At 31.3% G+C, this 21,511-nt stretch overlaps 1 protein-coding gene across 1 annotated transcript in view; it reads right to left on the reverse strand.

The window, feature by feature from the left end:
• LOC135131082 (uncharacterized) overlaps nt 1-21,511 on the reverse strand; it is a 156,848-nt gene that overhangs the window by 30,931 nt on the left and 104,406 nt on the right. The window contains exon 4 of the mRNA XM_064058615.1: nt 10,529-10,761. Within this exon, the coding sequence (XP_063914685.1) occupies nt 10,529-10,761 (233 nt within the window). The remainder of the gene's footprint in view (nt 1-10,528; nt 10,762-21,511) is intronic.

Here is a 21,511-nt window from a genome sequence, read left to right on the forward strand (position 1 = left end):
AATTTCGACCCATTTTCGAAATTTAAAAAATAATTTTTCTTGTAGATTTCGGGGCGCAGATGTCACTTTTCCGGCTTCATTTCTTCGATAACTTTCAGAATTAGATAATTAATTCAGTGCATTGCAATATCACAATTTTTAAAAATTTCAAAACAGTAGGTGCATGTTTTCAAGTTCATTTCGGATTGCCCAGTTTTTGTTCGGATTAAAGAGATATCGACTTCAACTAGCCTCTGTTCGGATTACTGGATGTTCGGTAAATCGTGGCTTCGGACTATAGAGGTTATATTGTACCTGCTTTTTTGGTAAAATTTTATCTTAGCTTGACTATTCTAAGAACCGGCAATTTAAATAGTTCGGTCTAGAATTCATTCTACGAAGTAATCATCAAAATCTCTTTTTTCTTAGTCTGATTTTGCACTTGAATATATTTAGTTCTACAAAATTCGTGTTCCCTTTTGACCCGGAACCTTTGATTTTTCTTCATGTCACTAACATACTTTTTAAAATAATTTTCTAACATTTTTATCTCATTTGTTGCAATGTGTTTTATAGTTTTTCCTTTATGCATTGATATATTTTGTTATGTTTTGTTTTCTAATTTTATTACGTGTGCAAGACAGGATTTTTTTTCACAATTGTTCTGCTTTTACATCTTCTATCTAAATTTTTATTTTTGTCTCTCCCTCATCTCTAACTTCGTCTCTCTCCTGCAATGTTTTATTTAAAAAAAAAAATCGAGTTCCTTTACAACATTGTCCGATTTTTACACATCAGTTGCTATATCTGATATTGTTTCCAATCTATATTCACATTACATATATGTAATGACTGGATATTGTAGAAACAAAGTAAAAATAAAATTCTGATCGACAGAAGTACAACTTTGACAACTTTTACTTTTTTGTACACGAAGTTGCTACGAAGAATATTAAAACTTACACCAGAGAATATATCTATTCGAAATATATTGCTTTTCTTTTAACGTTAATTGAACTTTTATTGTTTTATTTTTCCTCTACATATATGTTTCGTCCCTTTATAAGTAAAATAACTGAAGATCTCCTTCAGGCGATATAGTAACACACAATTATGGAGTGGGGTCTATATGACTTTGTTTCACAATTTGTAAGACAAAATGTGAAAAGAAAAATATTTTATTTAATAATTTGCTGAACAGGAAATAACAAACCGTCAACTATGATATGTATTCGGACATGTATTTTTAAGTAATTTATAAATAACATGGAGGCAATAATTTTTTAAAGAAGTATGTATATAAAAATACATATTTTCAATTATACAAAGTGTTCTCTTTTAAACAATGCACCCTGTATATTTTTACATAGTCTATACAACCATACTTTTTCAACAATGTCAATGTGCACCGAAAAGCAGTACTGCATTTGAAAAAGTAAATAAATATGGATATTTGAAGACTATTATATGTATTTTAGATTTTTTATATACACGTGGCTCCGTTTTTGTTTATCTATCCATAAAATATTGCAACATAATTACTAAAAATAACTTCATTGCAATATTTTTTGTAATGTTTTTTTGGTAAAAAATTTCAAGAAAACTAGAAGAACGTGGCAACGCCGCATCTAAATTTCAAAAGTAAACTGTAGTTGTAAAGCCAAAGTACAGGAACCATTTTTTGATAGTTTCATCGTAAAGGTTAGTTTTTCGTTTTGTCAACATCAGAAGTATTATTATTTATTTAAGAATACGTATTAAGAAAAAACTAAACAACTTTAAACTAACACCATTAAATTTTATAAGGGTAAGCATATTAAGTTTGAGATGTACGCTGATACAACGTTATGTTTCTGTTTTTAGGAAAATTAGTTGAATCGTATTTTTTTTTCATGATGTATTTGAAAGTAATTGGCTTGGGAGTTTTGTATAATAAATTCTTCAAGAAACAACTAACAGATAGGAACAAGACAAGTTATGATTAGGCATTCGTCAAACTGTTATGCATATCCTTCCGTGTTCATTTATTCAAAGGCCATTATTTTTCCAACAATACCGACTTTATTTACAAGAACACCAAAACCAATTTGCCAAAATCTCTTCACAACATCGGTGTTTTTTTAGTAAAAACAATGTTATTTTTAGTTCGTTAAAAAGCTGTAATTCAATTTTTTCCTTCGCTGGAAAAAACAGATTTCCGTTTGTTTATTTTTTTTAAATATATATTTAGTTCCTTCTTGAATGAAAATTAAAAATAACAGCTGGTATTTTAATTGAAATTCGATTCGATTTTAATTAGAAGGTGAAATTAAAATACTCTTTCGTGACAATAAAAAAAAATTAGTAGTATTCTGAAACACAAACAACTTTCCGTCCAGGCACACGGAATATTTCTGCCAATTTCAATAATTGAGCTGGTGATGTAAAAATTGTGCAGCTGGTGCAGTTAAAATAAAAAATAAAAAGTACTCTGACTATTGAAATTGAAAATGTTATTGTATAATACCTATATGGTTGGCGAATTGGCGAAGTGATTTTGTTCATTAAAAATTATACATATACAATTTTTCCTTGTTGTTTCGAAATAGTTACTGAGGTGCGTAGAATACATACTTTAAATTAAGACTTTTGACAAAACTAGATCAAGTTTATTTAAAATTATAAACATACATAAAAAATTGCTCTTATGTTATTTATTAGATAGAACTTCCCTTGAAGTAAAATTAAATAAATCGAGTTATTTAGAAAAAACAATATAGGTAATACCAATCCCAATGTAAGAAAAAATCTTATAGTGCTTATCGTTCTTGATTGGACCGAAAAAAAATTGGAAAGTGGCCCCGTCATAGGTCTATAAGTCAGGTTTACGTAGCTACGTACTGTTGACTAAAGAAAAAAGTTGAAAGAACAAACCACAAGTACCGGTGCTTTCAAAAATTTTCTGTCAACAGATATCGATGCAGACGGCAGACCATGGACTTCAGACCACAGATAGACACACGGAAACGGGAGCAGCATTTTTTCATACTGTATGGGCCACGAAACGTCGAGAAAAGCTCAGGCTCGGGAAGTGAAAATGTATCTTGTCCTCACAAAATAACTACTCTCTAAAATAAATCTGTCTCAAATTTTTCGAAAATTTTTAAAAAACGGACTAGAACAGGCAGTTGAACTTATTCCTCTTTTTTAATAAAACATTGCTCCTGATGAGTAATTATTATTGTACAGTGTTAAATAAACAAACTTTTCAAGAGTTCGGACACATTTATTTTACAATCAATCAATGCTTCCCGATGAATCTTTTTCCGGTAAATATTTTTAGAATTTTTTTCCGTAATTTCGCTCTGTCTAACGTGATCCTTTTAACTTATTACTATAATTTTGGAACTGCTACAGGTACAGATTTGAAATTGAAAACATGTGGATGAGCAATCGATGTCACCTTGAAATGTCAAAACTATGAAATTATAGACAATATAAATATTAAGATTCTTCACTTGGTTAAGTATACAATAAATACGTTGTTCCTTTTTTGCATTGACTAATTTGTTTTAAACTTGGAATCATGTGCAGAATGAAATAAAACTCATACATATCATAGTTTTGACATTTCAAGGTGACAGTGCGTCACTATAAGGACGATCAACAGTCATACAAATGTTCACCATTCAAAAAAAAATGATAGACAATAAAATTTATTCTTTGATTTCCGAAAAGAATTATAGTGTTTTACGCCATTTTGGTATTTCGTATGAAAGACATTCTGAGATTTTATTCAAAAGTCAAAATGATAAAACTAACAGACTAATTTTAATCTTAATATACTTGTTACCTGTCTGCCATAATTTGAAAACATAAACAACGCGTGAGAGAATTCTGGCACACATGATAATTCGTCATAACCAAACGAAGAGAGTTCATTATTACAAAGCGTGGGTTGGGATGCACGAACTAATTTGTAATCCTGATGGTGGACTGATTATAATAATTAGAATGCTTCAGTTAACTAATAAACCTACTTAGTGAACAGGTGATGGTATAAGGTACCTACAAAAAGCAATACCGACAAGCAGACGAAAGTCGTTAGAGATATTCTTGTAACGACGACATTATACGTGGGTAAACTTAATTAATTAAGTAACGTCAGTCAGTTACGGTTGTATATTTAGGAATTGTGAATAATTTATCCAAAAATGTTGAAGCAAAAATTAGGACACTGAATTTATAATGGCCCAAATTGGAGACTCATGTTGTTGTAGGACGTCAGCGAAGTGCGCTGTATATTTTAATAGTCTGAAAATAGCAATTCAATTGATTCCAGAACGTCGGAAAGAAAACAAAAAAAGAGTTAGTGAATAATTTACACAGATATATTTTGTATGCTCCACTAACGAAAGCGTCGTTTAGTGTCAAGTTATAATAACTGAAATGGATTCCGTGAAGTATTAATTTATCAGTTGGTCAGAGCTTATAGACTGTAGTTGCAGTTTTATAACGTCGGTAATAAAACATGGTTCTCACACATTTTTTGCTTGATGCTATAAGCAATTACCAGACACGAAACTTCCAATTAATTTTAGTTGGGAGAAAGAGGAATTTATTTAGTTTTGTGGTTTCGTGAATTGAATGCCAAAATATGGGGGTGTGTGGCTGACAACCTGTTGGTGGAGTCGAACTTCATGTTACTGTAACCAAATTGAAGGCTTTTACCTCAGTACAACGCACCAGACTAATGATCGAAATTCGAATTTATGCTATAATTAGAACTAAACTCAGAGTTATTTCAACCTGAATGCTAAATGCCAGTGGGTATTGCAAAAAGTTTTTGTAGCAGATTTGGGTTCAAAATGAATAAATAAATAAATAAATTTCCGTACAAGTGAATATTCTGTAGGAGGTGTTTTTTATTTATTTTTTTATAAACCAATTTGCCACAATATAAATACTGGAAAAATGTAATAAATACACATCTTTTGTTTTCATTAATTTTGTTTGATCTTTTTCTTGCTAATGTGTATTTTGCTATTTATACACTGGCGGCTCTTCACAAGTTTCTCGTTCGCATTTCTCGTTAACAGATTAATTAATTTCTTTTACTCTTCATGTCGTGTTAAAGAAAATTTATCTTTGTGATAATTTGCAAGAATTTCATAATGTGTAAAGCGCTAAAAATTACTAAGTTTAAAAATATTTTTAAAATCGGATAATTTATAAAATTTGATTTTCCATATTTTGTTTATCCCATAGATAGTATAAAAATATGCGTGCATTATTAAACCAGTGAAATCTCAACATTTTGAAGTGACAAAATTGTCCTGAGTTTAGCTTCGTCTAGATAATGCCAGTGTGGTTGGCGAAACGCGTCGAAAAATATTTTGTGTGTTTTCGGTGTTGTGGGGGTAAACGTTGTATTATTACAGCACACCGAGTGATCAAAACGATTCCATGATATTTACATCAAACATATCGCCCCCGAAAAGTGGCTTGGGCTATGTTTAAGAGTTGACGGAGTTTGGCTTAAATAACTCCAACCACTGTTCTTTTTCTTTGTTGAGTACCCTTATTGGTACAATGATAATTTTAAAAACATGTATTTTCTTTGAATTTTTATTTACAGCCTTGATTTATCGCAGACAAGTTAGTTTTGACACTCCATTGTAAAGACTGAACAGTTATCCATCAGTAGCCCAAGATAATCTTACTCTGCATCTTCTCTGTTATAAAAAACTGCCAGAGGAGCCAGAAGTTCATGATCCTCATGCATCACTGCCATCGTCAACATCATCAGGTTTAATAAATCTCCCATCACGCCCCATTTTCTCAAATTTTTCATTTTTATTTTAATAAAAACTGGTACAACAATTTTCAAGGTTTCTCCTTTGCCTTGTAGACATATTAAAATATGTATAAACAAAATAAGCAAAAAGCGTTTTTACCACAACACTCAGTTTTCATCGTTCCTATTTTACGATGATATAAACACCATTATCAGCATTTCATTGACCTGTACATGTACTTCGTTAATTGCCTGGAATTTCCACCACATTTTGCACATTTCTTTATATAACGCTTACCATATGATTTACGCTTTAATATAAATTGCACAAATTGGAAATTACGTCAGCCTCTTCATTTCTAGTTCATTTCTCTGGCACTTCGAAAACACACTTGTTAATGGTCGTTTTACGATGAAACGGCCGATTAGAACGCATTGTCCAGTGATGAATGGTGTTTTAACAGCAATACTACGATAGCATCTGATACACGTATGTTGTTCGCGAGTGAAATGAAGACCTTCCAGCACGTTAATCGTGAAGATTCTTGTAAGAATTAATAAAAAGTAGAATTTATAACACCCATAAACCTGATACGTAATCGTTCCAACATAAAATATCATCAACATTGTTGGGTGACCTCACTTTACAGGGTGCAAGCAAGAGAATGCGGTATGCAAAAGTTCGCCCCGCCTTGAAATTTTTAAGGAGTAAATCATCACAACAATCTGTGACAAAGCACAAGAAAGAGAGTGGAACAATTGAGGGAGTACTATATCATGATGCTCGTACTGAAAACCACCCACGCCATGCAACAGTTTAAGTGGTGCTTTGCATGCAGATGGTGTAATGCAGAGACGGATTGTACCCGAAGGAATTGACACAAGTCGATAAATTATTGTTGTGGTTAAATTCTCCGTATATGGAATATAATCTCTCAGAAAATCAGCGTTTATATAGGATATCAATGCAATTAGAAACAATGCGTCTGTGGTGGTTAAATGGCCCTTCATACAATTAAATTATTTTTTGTGTTTTATAGTTTCTCCTAAAAAATTCTTTATAGTCCAAAAACAACTTTAGTTTAAAAAATTCGAGGTATTCTTCTGTTGAGTACGTTTAAAATTTGTATATTGATATGTTTTTAATTATAGTCAAAATGTATACAATTCATACACATTCACTTCATGCAAAAAAAAGAAATAATTTTTTTCTACATAATTATATTACGTCCGAAATTTCAAATCTCGTTAAGAGATAATATTTCTAATCTAAAAAATATTAATACAACGATAAATCATAAGTATGGGGTGACAATATTTTGCATAATTTAAAAAGGCTTTATTCGACAAAATTTTGAGATGACGTCATGAATTTTTAGGAAGGGGATAAATGAATACTTTTAACGATTTACGATAACTTTAAAAAGTTTGCAAAATTTCAAAGCATTCCGTTTTGCAGTTTCTGGTTTAATCAGTAAAATAAATTGAGTCATTAATTAATTTTTTTGATTTACCCTGTACCTATAAGCAAATCTAAAAATTATGAATGCAAATTATAAATCACAAGTATAGACTCACACATTTGGCACAGGAAGTAATAATAACAACTAAAACCAAAGTGGTCCAGTTTTCCATGGCCGCGACTGTACATAAAAACCATGCCTCCTTATAAGTATTTCCAAAGCAGTTCATCTCTTTTATTTTTAAATGTAAGCAATGTAATCAGCCCTTAAATAACGATATTTTTAATAACGAGAAGTCTACATCAATTGTTTTGTAATTTATGTCAGTTGTTAATGTTTTTGAAAAATGTGGAACAAGAACTCCAATAAAAAAATAAAAAAATCATGATGAACTATTCCAAGATGGTACATATGTTAATTTTCAATTTATGTTAATAAATTTAATATTAAGCTGAAATTGGAAAAGGTAAAAACAGCTTTTACAGAAAACACTAATTAATTAATTAACTAATTAAGTTATTGTCGAATGATTTAATGCAAACAATTGTTAGTGGATATAAATAAATAAATTTTGGTTAACACACAACAACCGGTCTAGTAACTTTTGGAGATTGCGTGTCTAACTAAATCGCCAACAGACAGACAACAGACAAACGAAAGTGAGAAACCAATATTTTCGAATTGAACAACTGTAAAAAGTGGAGAAAACATGAAATTAGCCATTCGTCATATGGACCCTATAATGTAAGGAATAAGAGTTGGTTTATGCTTTTAAAACTTCAATCAAATTTCTACTCTGTGAATATATACAAACTACCGCTTGATAAAAAAGTACTGTAGTAGGCCATGTAATTTATTTTTAAAATAATGATGTTGCCAACATCAACGTGTTGTTGAATAAAGTGTCAAATAGCTACAATGCCAACATCATTTTTTAAAAATTAATTACATGAGCTACTAAAGGAGAGTTTTGTCATCATATGGGACTGAGAGAGCAATAACAAACACGATCTAAGGCAGCCATGTATGTCTGAAGATTTGTCTTTGATAAATTTTTCGTCTTGCCAGATTAAGTTTGAGTTGAAAGTCGAACGATCAAAGACAAATTTGCAAAAATCTATGGCTGTCTTTGACCGTATTTTTATTGTATAATGCAATTACGACGTTTTTAGACCGCAGTGAGCCATGGAAATCTAGTAACTTGGTTGGTAATCAACATTAATAAGCTGAAGTTTCTTGAGAAACGTATTTAAGGTTATGAATTGTATCAGAAACCTAAGCATTGTTGCTAGCTTAAATATCACCAAGAAACATTATTAATGAATTAATTAAACATCCAGAACTTGATAACTTCACTAAATATTTCTATAAAACTTTTAAAATTATTTTTTTAATTGAAGTTTGGATGTAATAACTAATCAAAGTCATGAATGAAAGACATACTGCTGGAAAATGAAGTTAGGTACAGAAATTGGCAAATTGTTCTATAATTTTCTACTGTATTTTCACAAGAATCGTGCATTTTTTCTTCAATGGTCTTCTGTACCCTAAAATCTTTTTCCTACCATCTAAAAGTAAATCTTTACCTGTTGTATTTTAATTTTGATAAACGGTTGTACTCTGGCAAGATGCATTTAAGTAAAGAGTTTTAGTTATTTTCACTTATTAAGTTTATCTACCTATTATTCAAAATCAGCTTCCATTATTTCGTTGTACAAATCTCAGTCGTCATTATCATCACATTCTGATTCTGATTCTGAATCAGATGAAATGACGAATGGAGGTATGTTTTTCAACGACAAATTTCCCATGTAGTACATATTTCCAATCAGCTGAAATAAGTTCTCGACAATGTCTACTAAAGTGTTGCCACATCTCTGAAGTACATTCAGGTCCAAAAGTTATGTGCTTGTTGTAGTCGGATTTACACAATCCCCACGCCATTTCAATAAGTTTATATTGACAATGTATCTCGTATTTCAAAAATCGTTTTTTCCGATCACTTTCAAAAGGTTGAATTAATTTCAATACTTTCTTCAACTGCACCGAATGGTATAGTGCATTTTCCATTACAATCACACATTTTCCTTGCAACTTGTTCAAAGCAGGAATATGCTGATTATGTATGATATATGAACCACTCAATTTTGAAAAATCGTTTTGTGGTAATTTCTGTCGCTATTTTTTTATTAAAAAAAAACCTCTTTATAAAAAGCCTAAATGACTCGCATACAAAATTGTAAACCCTGAACCTTCACCGGTCACTTATCCAATGCTTAACTTAGCGTGATCTCTGTACCGGGATTTTGACCAGTACCGTACCGCACCCCTTTCTGCACTTATTATTCAAACTGATATATTTATCCCTACTAAGAAGTTGATGACATCATATTTAGGAAAACTTACTTAAGATATACACAAAGCATACTTCTTTGCTTGTTGTTTAACAGTCTGCATCTATTTTTAAGTTAACTTACAGCCGTTATCACAAAAAAAAAGTTCGGAGAATCAAATTTTATTATCTAAGGCACTGAATTTATTTGATTGTGCTTGGGGGGCGAGGGAAGTTCTTTCTAAATAAGTTTAGACTAATTTCTAAAATTTGAAATGTGTTAAATATGTGTAATCGATGATCGCCCAATGCATATGTTCTATTTGTTGGACGCAGTTTAAACAATTTTAACATTTTGCGTCGTTATTACGAGATTAAGTATTATTACCCCTTTCAGATTTGTTTTTGATTGGGTTCGCAGTCTAGTACCTGTTGAAAGAATTTTCGGAGTGTGGTTGCTAACCTGATTTTATAAAGTCGAAATGTGGTGAAAAATGAACAGCGTCACGGACTAAGTTGTAACCGATATAGTAAATAAAAGACCAGAGTCACATCGAATAGGGCGCGTTTCAGAGGACAAATCTCGTGTTTCTCGTTGTGGTGTTGTTTGCAAGAAACTGGTGTTTAGGCTGTATAGTTTATGTCTACGTTTAACAGGACAAAACAATATCATTTCACTTGTTATAAAAAGTTACTCGTTCAAGAACCATGCAATGCATGCGCATGTCTTAATCTAGAGCTTTGGTTATAAAGTTACACTTCAGCTTATGTACAGTTGGGAAAAATAGTAGCAACATCGTCCATCTAATGAAAACGTAAAAATCGTTGCATAATTTTCTGATAAATGACAGATGCAGGTAGTAATTTTTTTGTTAGTTCAGACACTGCATAAAAGACGTTTTTTTAGCAGAATTACTAACCTGACCTCAACCTCAAAGTTTAGCAAATACCTGTCCAAACTAAGCTCTAAATACTTACGTAAAAGTATAAATGCACCGGAACTTGCGTCTTCGGTCCGCATTTCGTTTCGAAGTTTGAGCAACATCCTGTATCTTCGGCACACCGATGCAAAATAGTGCAATGCGGGGTGTAAGTCTTACTGGGGTCAGGATGTTCGCTTTGCACCGACACCACCTTCGGTTGCGGTTTCCGGCACTGGCCTTCCTGCCTGACTTTCATGTAGTGTTCTATAACTGCACTTGTCGCCCTTCCTGCAACAAAGACAATCGTATCGACCCAAGTGCGTTTAACTTAGTGGCGCCGTTTAGGGGAGTTAGAGGGGAGCATTTGTCCCCCTGTTTTATTATTACATAATTAAGACTGACTTTTGCAATAAAAAGATCTTTACATTGAGTAGTTAACATACAAGTTGCACATAATAATCACATAAAATAATATTACATGTTTACACACGTTTACTACATTCATGTCCTTGGCATGACTACTTAAAAGCAAAGAATATACCTAACGGTGAAGAACAAAAGATATCATCATTGATTTATTAAAGGCAAGTATACATGGTTTCATATTTTGAAAAATTTTTCATCAGTTACGATTTACACTATATTTTGGACGATTTTGACATCTCCAATATATAGTTTTGATTATGTAATGTTTTTACAGTTCAACAGCGGCATTTTTTAAATAAAAAAAATGGAGCACAGTCTCGTTCTTTCGTAAGATGGTTTTATTATTACAATGATTACATTTCCATTGCTAAAGAACTCAATTCTGCCTCACATTTAAATCGTAAGCTAACATTGTTGAGCAATGACGTCAACATATCATTGCAGGCAAGGAAGTTTCATCGTCAACTAAATTTTTGATAAAGATTAGTGTAATTTAGAAAATGTTATGTTCTAGCAAAATTTGCCAATACATATCTGGTGTTCAATTGAAAAAGTCATCAAGTTGGTCTTGATTTAAAAAAAATAAAGTAGGACACCCCTTTAAAGCATTTTTTCAAAAAATTTTGTTGTATAAAGTGGACTCAATGAATTCATTGAAACTGATATTTAAAAGTCAATAAAAATTTGAAAGTTACACTGGGGAAAGAAAAGTGTCCCACATTTTAATTGTGTAGATATGCAAACTGCTATAAACATATATTCGAATACTGTATAAATAACCATATTTAAGATTCTCCCAAAATATGTATACAGTTGTGACAGATAAAAATTGAGAACGGATTGCAATTGCAAATATAACCAATGCTATCTTAAATAGCAATCTTTATATTTTTAACGGATTTTGGTATATCATTAAATTACGACTACAATATGTAGATATAATAAAAACTTTGGTGTGTATTTAATTTTCAATCGATAAAAAAAATAAAAGTTATAAATATGAAAAAAAAGGTGAGTGAAATAACAGTACAACCAGATTATTTTACATTTATTAGTTCGAGATTAATAGCAACTGTAGGTATATCACGCGTTAAAAAGGCAAACATTTCCAATTTAGTTTTTTAAATCTTCTAGATCAGGCAAGTGTCACTAATGCCTCAAATGTTTTATATACCGCCACAGCAAATACATGTTTTTTAGAATCATTGCAATAGTCCAAGATTTCTGACCATCAGTACCTTGTAATTGTCTTTTCACTTATATTTTCTTGATAATATATGTCTTAATTTAGATAATAATTTATATTTTCTATAGTTATAAGTTATAACTAATACGACAAACATAAGTGCCTTAATACGTTTTAAAAATATACGTTGTAATTTAAAAAAACATAATTTATATTAAATATAAATCATTGATGTAAATCTAATAGTTAAAAACATGCCCAGTTCCATCTGCAATAAAAAGTTTGAAGTGATTTGCAAATCAACCAGTAGAAATATTACGAACGATCTACATCTAGTAACTTATAGATATTTTTGCATCAAATTTGTCTTATCAAATATCATCTAAGGTGTTAATGAATCAACTAAACAGGTATGTCAATTATTTTTTTTAAGTAGATAACAATCCTTTTGGTTATTTTTTATCAAGTATAAAATGTACAGAACTGAATGTTTGTAATTTATTTAGGTTCTTTTATAAATTTTTGATTAACTTAGCACGCAGGCTGTCTGTACTCTGCAAAATTATCAAATTTTAAGGTCACGAGAGGTCATAAAGTCTATTGAAACCTCTTTGATTAGTCAGAATCGAAGGAATAACACATTATTAAAACAAATTAGCTCTCCGAGTATTAGAACAGGAACACATTAGATATAGTTACACAACATGTAAATATATGCAAACGATACAATTTACGTTAAAAATTATCTGAGAGCGCTTAGTGTTAAGTTCCTTTTTATTCATATTGTTTATTAATGAGTCTAAGTATAATATCCTTTATTGCCTGTGAAACTGCGATTGCCATCAAGAATTTGCACTTAATTTTGGAAAAGTATAAAACACTAAGTTGCTTTCTTACATTCTTAATTAGAAACATTAACAAAAACTTACGCGCTGAACTAGCAAAATATTAGTTTATAAAAAAACACAGATGAAAACAATGCATATCTACAGTTCCTACACTACATCAGTACCTAATAAAATTTTATTAGTATTTCAAAGTTAAACATGAAGGTTGGACCCACAAAACCATAAATCACAAATTCAATACAACCCTGGATGTTTCTAGCCCACTGTAGACTGGCGGCACGCTCCTTTTATTGGCGTCATTATCCCCCTGCATTGTCCGACTATCCCTCAAAGTAGCGGTTGTAAAATTTTACTAGATACTGATGTAGTGTACGAACTGTACATATACTTTACCCATTTTAAAATTTAAAGGTCTCCACAGTAAGAATAAAAGAAACATGCAACGTGTTTTAAAATGCCGTTATGATACCTAATCACGATGTTCTAACAATAGGCGAATACCAGAAAAAATTAAATCATTTACTAAAATGAGTTAATTATTTACGTGTATTTATTATACTTTTCCCACTACTAGCGTTCATTGCAACAAAACTATTGTTTCATATCAAAAATCACAGAATTTCTAGTTTAACTTTATAGTGTGTCAAATAACCTTTTAAAAATTTTTAACATATACAGGGTCGCTAGAATGTATGGAAACAGTTAAATTATCTTAAGAACCAATTGTACAGATCACCTGAAATTAGGTACAGGGGTAGAAGAAGTTGCGCTTTAATTATTCGCCAAAAAATTTTTTTTTACTTCATTTGTTTTCGAGATGTAATAACGCCAACTTGATTTTTTTTAAATGGCACTACGATATATCTAATGCATTTTTGAATAGAGCTTTTTTTTAATTCATTGATATAGCACAATCATGCTTTCTTTCTAAATCGAAATGGCAAAATGAATTATTAACCAACAATTTGTTAAATTAATAATAATTATTAATTTTAATTAATACTAAACAATAAATAAATTAGCCAATAACAACCGAAATAAAAATTAAACTTCTGTTTTCTGCAAAAGATGCTCAAAATGCTCTCCATTTACTTCCTGGCAGTAAAAAAGACGCTGAATAAAATTTTGGAGTAAGTTAATGAGAATTTCTGGACGAATGCTACGTAGCAATTTCTTTACGGATGCGTTCCCGTAAGTCTTCAATGTGAATCGGTCTATTGATATAAACGCGATTCTTCAAATATGCCCACAGAAAAAAGTCAAGCGGTGTCAAATCCGGTGACCTGGCAGGCCACTCAATAGAACCCCTTCGATCTATCTATCTCTCGGGAAAACTTTTATTTAAGTACTCTCTGACGTCCAAAATGGGGTGGAGCACCGTCTTGTTGAAACCAAATAGTTTCTGCTCGTAACTCCGGATTTGGGTAATTGGGAAACAATTCTCTAAGTCTAGGCGCTATACGTTCCCACAGCAGCCTTAAGTATCCCCCAGAATTTAAATTCCCTTAATAAAAAAAAGGTCCAATTATACTATCACTTTAAAAGCATACAGACAATATTTTACAACTTTAATCAAAAAACCCAATCCGCAAAACTTTGAAACCATAAATTATGCAGGTACGACTGCCAAAGACCGGCTGCTTGGGGAAGCACAGAAAATTCTGCAGGCACGCGACAGGGTTTACAAGTTTCCAAAGACCCTACTGCGAAAAGTAGACTCGGTATTGTCAACCAAATAATCCTAATTATGTCATAAAATTTTATTAGTATGCTTTTAAAGTGATCTTACTGTACTTGAATAATGCCGCACCAAACATCTAGTTTTTCTGGATGGTTTGCTCCATCTAATATGGATTTGTGTCAGACCAGTACCTGAAGTTGTGTCTGTTGACATGATCATTTAAACAAAACGTAGATTCGTCAGAAAACAAAATCCTGTTGATAAAATTTTCGTCTTGTTGTATTTTGTTCATTATAATTTCAGTAAATTCAACTCTAGGATCAAAATCATCTTCGTTTAACTCTTGTACCAAATGTATTTTGTGAGAGTGAAACTTTTTCTTTTTCATTATTTTTTTAATTGATTTTCACCTAACATTGTGATTCAGCGCTGATTGTTGCACTGATGTTTTCGGATTTTCTGTTGGGTTTAAGAGGATATTAAGGGCATTTTCATCATTTGTAGCAGATTTTAGCCTGCCAGGTTTTGGACGCTCTTTAAGGGTTTTTGAAACCGTCATTAATAATTATATGCGCTCAGTTTCACTTAAATGCACCATTTTTGCAAGAAACACCTTACACCTCAAATTAAAATTATTTTCAAAGGTAACTATGTCATTTTTTTTTATTTATTCTTATTCAAAATAATTTATTTTGCATACATAAGTGATCAGCTAGCATTGTTAGCGTCATGTTCACAAAAAAATTATGAAAAAAGAAATTCAGCTCATGTAACGTATACGAAAACTTTATTAGATTAGCTAATTCGATAAAAAAAGGAGAAGAGGATACATTCAAGTTCGATTTATGTTAGGTCATGCCCACGTCGAAGATCCCGTTAGATTAGCTAAATAATCCTAGTTGAAAAATTCTTCTTGAAAATCAATATAAAAAATCTGCAGTTATTTACGCAGAACTCGGGCGCAACGAATTATGCATAGCATCAAACTACATTTTTGCTATAAAAATTTAAATTAATTGTAACATTTAAAACTGTATCGACATATTTTTCGAAAAATTAGTGAGATATGAAGTAATTCACAGTTAATGTTTTTGGCACAGCATGCATAAACAGTTTAAAAAAATTTGATAAAATAACATTTTAAGAGAAGATGAATAATTAATTTTAATATTTAAAACTGTATCGACATATTTTTCGAAAAATTAGTGAGATATGAAGTAATTCACAGTTAATATTTTTCACACACCATGCATAAACAGTTTAAAAAATTATGGTAGCTTATTAAATCAGAAGTAAAAAAGACATGTTTTAATGAGATTCTCTTAATAAAATTTTGTGATGACGTCAATAATTTTTTCTGGAGACAAATACATTAATTTCCATAGGTGCAGTGCAACACTAACAACAACACTAATGTTCCTTGAATTAAAAGAAAATGATAGGAATGCATAAGCAATGAATTTTATATTATTTTGTGCATTATTTTGCCATTTATACGACAGTATAAAAGTGAAAATAATCAGTTTCGTAGTTTCGAAGGGTATCTGTCCAATAAAATCAGCAACCGACACTCAAGACGACAGATAAATGAGAAAGGGAGATCAATATTTTGTTATTCTACAAGCTGTCGACAAAACTTGTACCGAATTCGACATTCATTAAAATTACGTTACTAAAGTACTTTAGTTTAGCCTAAAATCCCACCAGATCAAAATTAACTCAATTTACTTGAGAAAATTATTGTGTACAACTACAAATGGACATATCAACACTGTTTAATGTTATCAGATGTATTTAAGAGGTAGACTTTGGTGTCGGTCGATTTTGACATTGCCTTTAATCTAAGTATAAGTAGATTTATCTACCTTTTTTTCAACATATTTTTACAGACGCGTATGCCATTAGATAAATCGTACTGATATTGCGACATGCATGATTAAAGCTAGAATATATTTAAAAGTATTTTATCCTAATTGAATACATTTCACTCCTGTCGCTCATGGAACAGAGTTGCGGAAGAAATACGAAATCAATTCCTTTTAGGATCGATTTAATTAGTTTAAAATTTTAGTTCAAAAAAACTTAATGAGCTCAAAAATAAAAAAACTTGAGTTTTGTTTCATAACTATAATAATTAACAATTGAAATTTCAAAATTAAGGAGACAAAATTTCATTATTCGAATCAGTAAAATTTAAAAATAATTGTCAATAATGCCCAGAAACCTACTAATAAATCAATTTTGTTCAATTAATGTCAAAATTTGAACTAAGTGCTCAGCACACATGAGTGCTTCACCCTTTCAACTTAATCTTGTTTCGAAAGCTTTATTAGTCTCATAAATTTCAGATTAATACTTAACTGGTGAATTACTACTTTAGAAAAACGTTTAAATAAGTATAAGCTCAAAATGTTTTATTGGAAACACGTTGTACATTTTTGTAATATTATGTAAAGATATGACTTTTTTCAGGTGGAAAAATTCCTGCTCGCTAAGAAAGGAATCCTCCCACATTCAATTTCGAACATATTTCTGCTTTCAAGTGGAATCAATCAAAAGAGTTTCAGCTGACCCCCGCAAAAAATTGAAACGACGGCCCTGGTTTTGCTTGAAATATGTAGTGATGAAAATGTGAATCGCTGTGGTCCACTATTAACTGTACTGCTGAAAAGAACGATGAGCTGGGTGGAACATGGAGAAGTTTCAACATCGGTTTGATTGCCAAATATTTTAATTGCATTTGCACCGTTGGTGGTCGGCGGAAGAATGGTCGGAAGCTTCGTTGATCATGTTGCACGACATCGTTACATTTATAAGTGGAGCTCTTCTCTATCAACGCGTGATTCTTTTAAAATCATTTTCATTCAGTATAAAGGAGCCGTTTATCGAGATTGGTGGACGAGTTAGAAGTTTAATTTGATGAGGATTTTACTGGGAATTTAATTTCAGATGGGCTGATTACTCGACGAGTTGCGTGGTGACAGATTTTGTAAATTGTTTGAGTTGAGAACAAGATATAATTGTCCTTGATGTTTACATTGGTTGAAAGTTTGCTTGGATCTGTGGCATAGTTTAATTCACTGCAATCACGTCGAAAAGTTCGGTTTTTTGTCGGTGCTTTTATTGAGTTAAATTGTAAAGAATGCCTCGGGTGTAGTGGGAACGCGCTGGAATATATTACATGGCTGAATTTTAATCTCGAGTTTGCGTACGAAGCTCAGGAATCACAGGGCATGACTGACAATTAAAATTTATTACAAATCAGATATGTATCATCACGTAGGTATTTGAAACAAATAAAAAAACGCTCAAAATTACTTTACAGGAAATTGAAGATAATTATACATATATTTTCGATCTGTTATTTTGCGAACAACCGATAAAATTTTTCCATTAGTACCACATAAATTAGTTAGAAAGTAAAGTATGCAAAGAATTTTTTTCGAGAAGTAGTTTTAGAGATGTTAATTCCCGAATGTATGTTTATATGTCTTAAAATATAAAGTCAGATATCATTTTTTTTGGCGCAGATAGGTTTGGACTTGAATTTTCATTTCCACCAACATTTTTACTTCAGTTAATTTATTTGCAAAAAAGAACATGGAGACCAAATATAAAATTGCAACAAATACCAGAACAAATAAATGAAGAAAAAGGAAACGAAAAGTTCGGATGAACAATATTTATTTGAAGTGCTACCCAAAAACTGCTGAGAAACACGGTTGTATTGTTAAAAACAGCTATGATTCTTTGTTATATGCATAAGATTCGGCCTTTTAAGGTTAAAGATTTTGGAAACTATGTAAAAATGTTCGCAAGGACAAATAGAACTATGAAAGATCGAAACTTCCGGAGGCCACTTGTGAGGTCTATTCCGGAATATCCAACTTCCTTGAGGTCGGGCGTTTAAACATTTTTTTGACTTTTCTTGCTGCATGTGGAGGTCCTCGTCATGTTGAAAGATGATTTGGTTATTGGCTCTTTATCAGCTAATACTATACTATTTGTCATAACCAAAAAGTCCAAATGTTAAAGTCGCTATTAGAAACTATAATTTGATTTTCCAGTATTCTCAATCAAATTAATGTTTACTTTGGCAGACCAGTGAATACGCGTTTCTCGAATAACATACGGTTTTTCCCGAGACTAAATACTGAAATTTTGTTTATTGACGTTTCCATTAATGCTAAATGTGGGCTCACCACAAAACAAAACAAAACAAAATTTAAAATACTACGATGTTCATTAATCCGGTTTATACGTACACATAATTCACAAAATTCCACTGTTATATTGTTCAATTTTTAGTATTATAAAGCAGCTATTTCTACACATATTCAGTGGATCTATAATAAGTTTGTTACGGCAGAAAGTGTCTTCTATTCAAGTGTACTTACAAATTCAGTGTACATTTTCTATATCGTAATCTTATTAAGGAAATTTTGTGCGATTTCAAATGTGGTTATGCTTTTGATGTATGCAGTTACTAAAGGAATATTTATATATTTTCTTCAGTTTTATAATAGGGCATGAATTCAGTTAACAGTGTAAACAAAACGTCAGGATATGTAAGATTTTACTTTGATGCTTACAGTGAACCCTTAAAAAGTGTGAAATTGGTTAATTATTATTAGCTCCGAGGTTGTCTTATGAGTTGATAGGTAAGAACCATTCCGATCAAACCAACTTTCAAATAAAAAAAGCTGCATTGAAATCGGTACATCCGTTTGGAAACTACGGTTCTATAGACAGCAAAGGTTTTAATGTTATAGCACCTTTTTTGGGTCGAGGATTAATAAAATGAACTCTCATTTGAGACTAACTCCCGCATCTCCATTCGTTTAACGGTCAAAACCATATCATTGTTTGGTGATTTCTGATAAAACGCCAGTTTTTAGACCGAAAGTAGTGCATCTTCAACGATTGTTCTCCCGCGCTTGAAGTCATTAACCCAAAGACGAATGGCTTTATAAGAAGGACATGAATCATTCAGTGGAGAAACAAATCTTTTAATTAATTTCTTTCGCAGTTTTCCCTTCCAAAAAAAGAGAACTGAACCACATCACGAATTGCAATTTTCTGAATTTGTAAAAATTACTCAACACACTAGTATTCAATTAATTCCTGAAAAAAGAATTACTGACATTCAACAACATCGAAACGTTATTTACAGCAAGCCTACTTGAAGTTTACATATGCTGTTTCATCCTCCAAGTTATTCATCAAGCCACCCTCTTAAGATCCATCCCTATTAAAGCAGCTTTCAAACAAACAAAAAAACATCGAAATCCGTTTATCCGTTTGGGAGCTACGGTGCCACATACAGACACAGAGAGAGACAAAAAGTTAGAACACCTTTCGTTGTTCGTTGGGGGTTAATAAGATGATAAATAATTTAATATTTTTCAAATTTCAGTTTAATTACATAACTTACAATGAAATTATTAAAAGAAGTTCCAAGCTACAGCGAAGGAAAATTTCCAATGAATATAAAATATAAATATAAGGTTTCTGAAGATATTAAAGAAAATACATTGTAATGTTTTTTTTTAATTTAAACAATTGCACTAATTATAGTAATTAATTAATAAGAATTTTAACAATACGACTCAATATTCACTGGACATTATCATGTGTTCGATTTTACTTTTTTTCGTTTATTTCGAATATTTAAAATAGCCTTAACCATTAACAAAAGAATATTTGACCTTTTTTCTGAAGTAAGTGAAATTTTAAATAAAAACCAGGTATTTTTAACAAAGTACGAACTGAAAAAGCAACTTGAAAATCTTCCTTGTACCACCATCATTTGGATTTGAGGACCCGAGTTTAAAATATTGGTTCCACTGCACACATTAACATTACATAATATAAATGGTGTTTCCTAAATCTCATAAACTCAAATGTATTGACAAAATCCATACATTAATTTCAAGATTATTAAAAACTCATTACATACTAACTAACTTTAGCTTTTTTGGGCATCAACAAAATTAGTACCACTGTCAGAATAAATAACAGTTAGTTTTTAATGAAAAACCACGAAAAGCGACACTAAAACTGTCAATGTTTAAAACAGTAATAAATGGATTGTAGTGATTGTATAAAAGATGAAAGGACTTTCATAATCGTAACTACCTTAATATATCTTTTACAGTAGAAGAATTTGTTGCAATAAGACGGTGTTTTGGAAAATATGCATATTTGGTTACATGATTATTATTTTTTTTTGACCCTATAAATTTCTATGTACCTGTTTTAGAACTAATTTTGATAAAAAACTGTCTTGTCATTTTATAAGAGCATGAATGTCGATTTTTGAGTAGTCTACAAAAAATTAATTTTGACGAATATTTCGATGCTAACACTTTATTTCTTGAAAAAACTACTGCTAATAACAATTGTATTGTAATAGGGTCCATCGGGCTACTTTCATGTTTTTTTTACGTTTCATGAGTCAGAAAGTATGAAAAAAGTGGTTTCCCGTTTCCGTCTGTCTGTCGTCTGTGTCGATTTTTAATAGACAGATAATGTTCGAAACCGCTAGACCGATTGTTGTCAAATTTTGTACGTATATTAGGAATATCAGGTGGATGGTAAAATTCTAACCAAAATTTGGCTAATCATCTCCAACAAAAATTTGATGACGTCATCTCAAAAGATTTTACATTAAAAACATTTCACTGTGGTAATATATTCTTACAATAGTAGTGTACACGTACATACGAATCCGCTTTGGTTGTTTCCCATCGATATCCAGATTTTCCTAAAAAATCCAAATTGTATGATCACCTTTTATATTACAAGCGGCACGCTAATCAGGTCTCCACAGCAATTAGGAAACCATTCCGCACTTGTGATCCGCCTTCGAAGCGCTGACCGAGTGGCTTCTTTTTT

Source organism: Zophobas morio, unplaced genomic scaffold, assembly GCF_036711695.1.
Source record: "Zophobas morio isolate AGI-343-1 ecotype UQ-CSIRO unplaced genomic scaffold, CSIRO_AGI_Zmor_V1 ptg000002l, whole genome shotgun sequence".
In the NCBI taxonomy this organism is placed as follows: Eukaryota; Metazoa; Arthropoda; class Insecta; order Coleoptera; family Tenebrionidae; genus Zophobas; species Zophobas morio.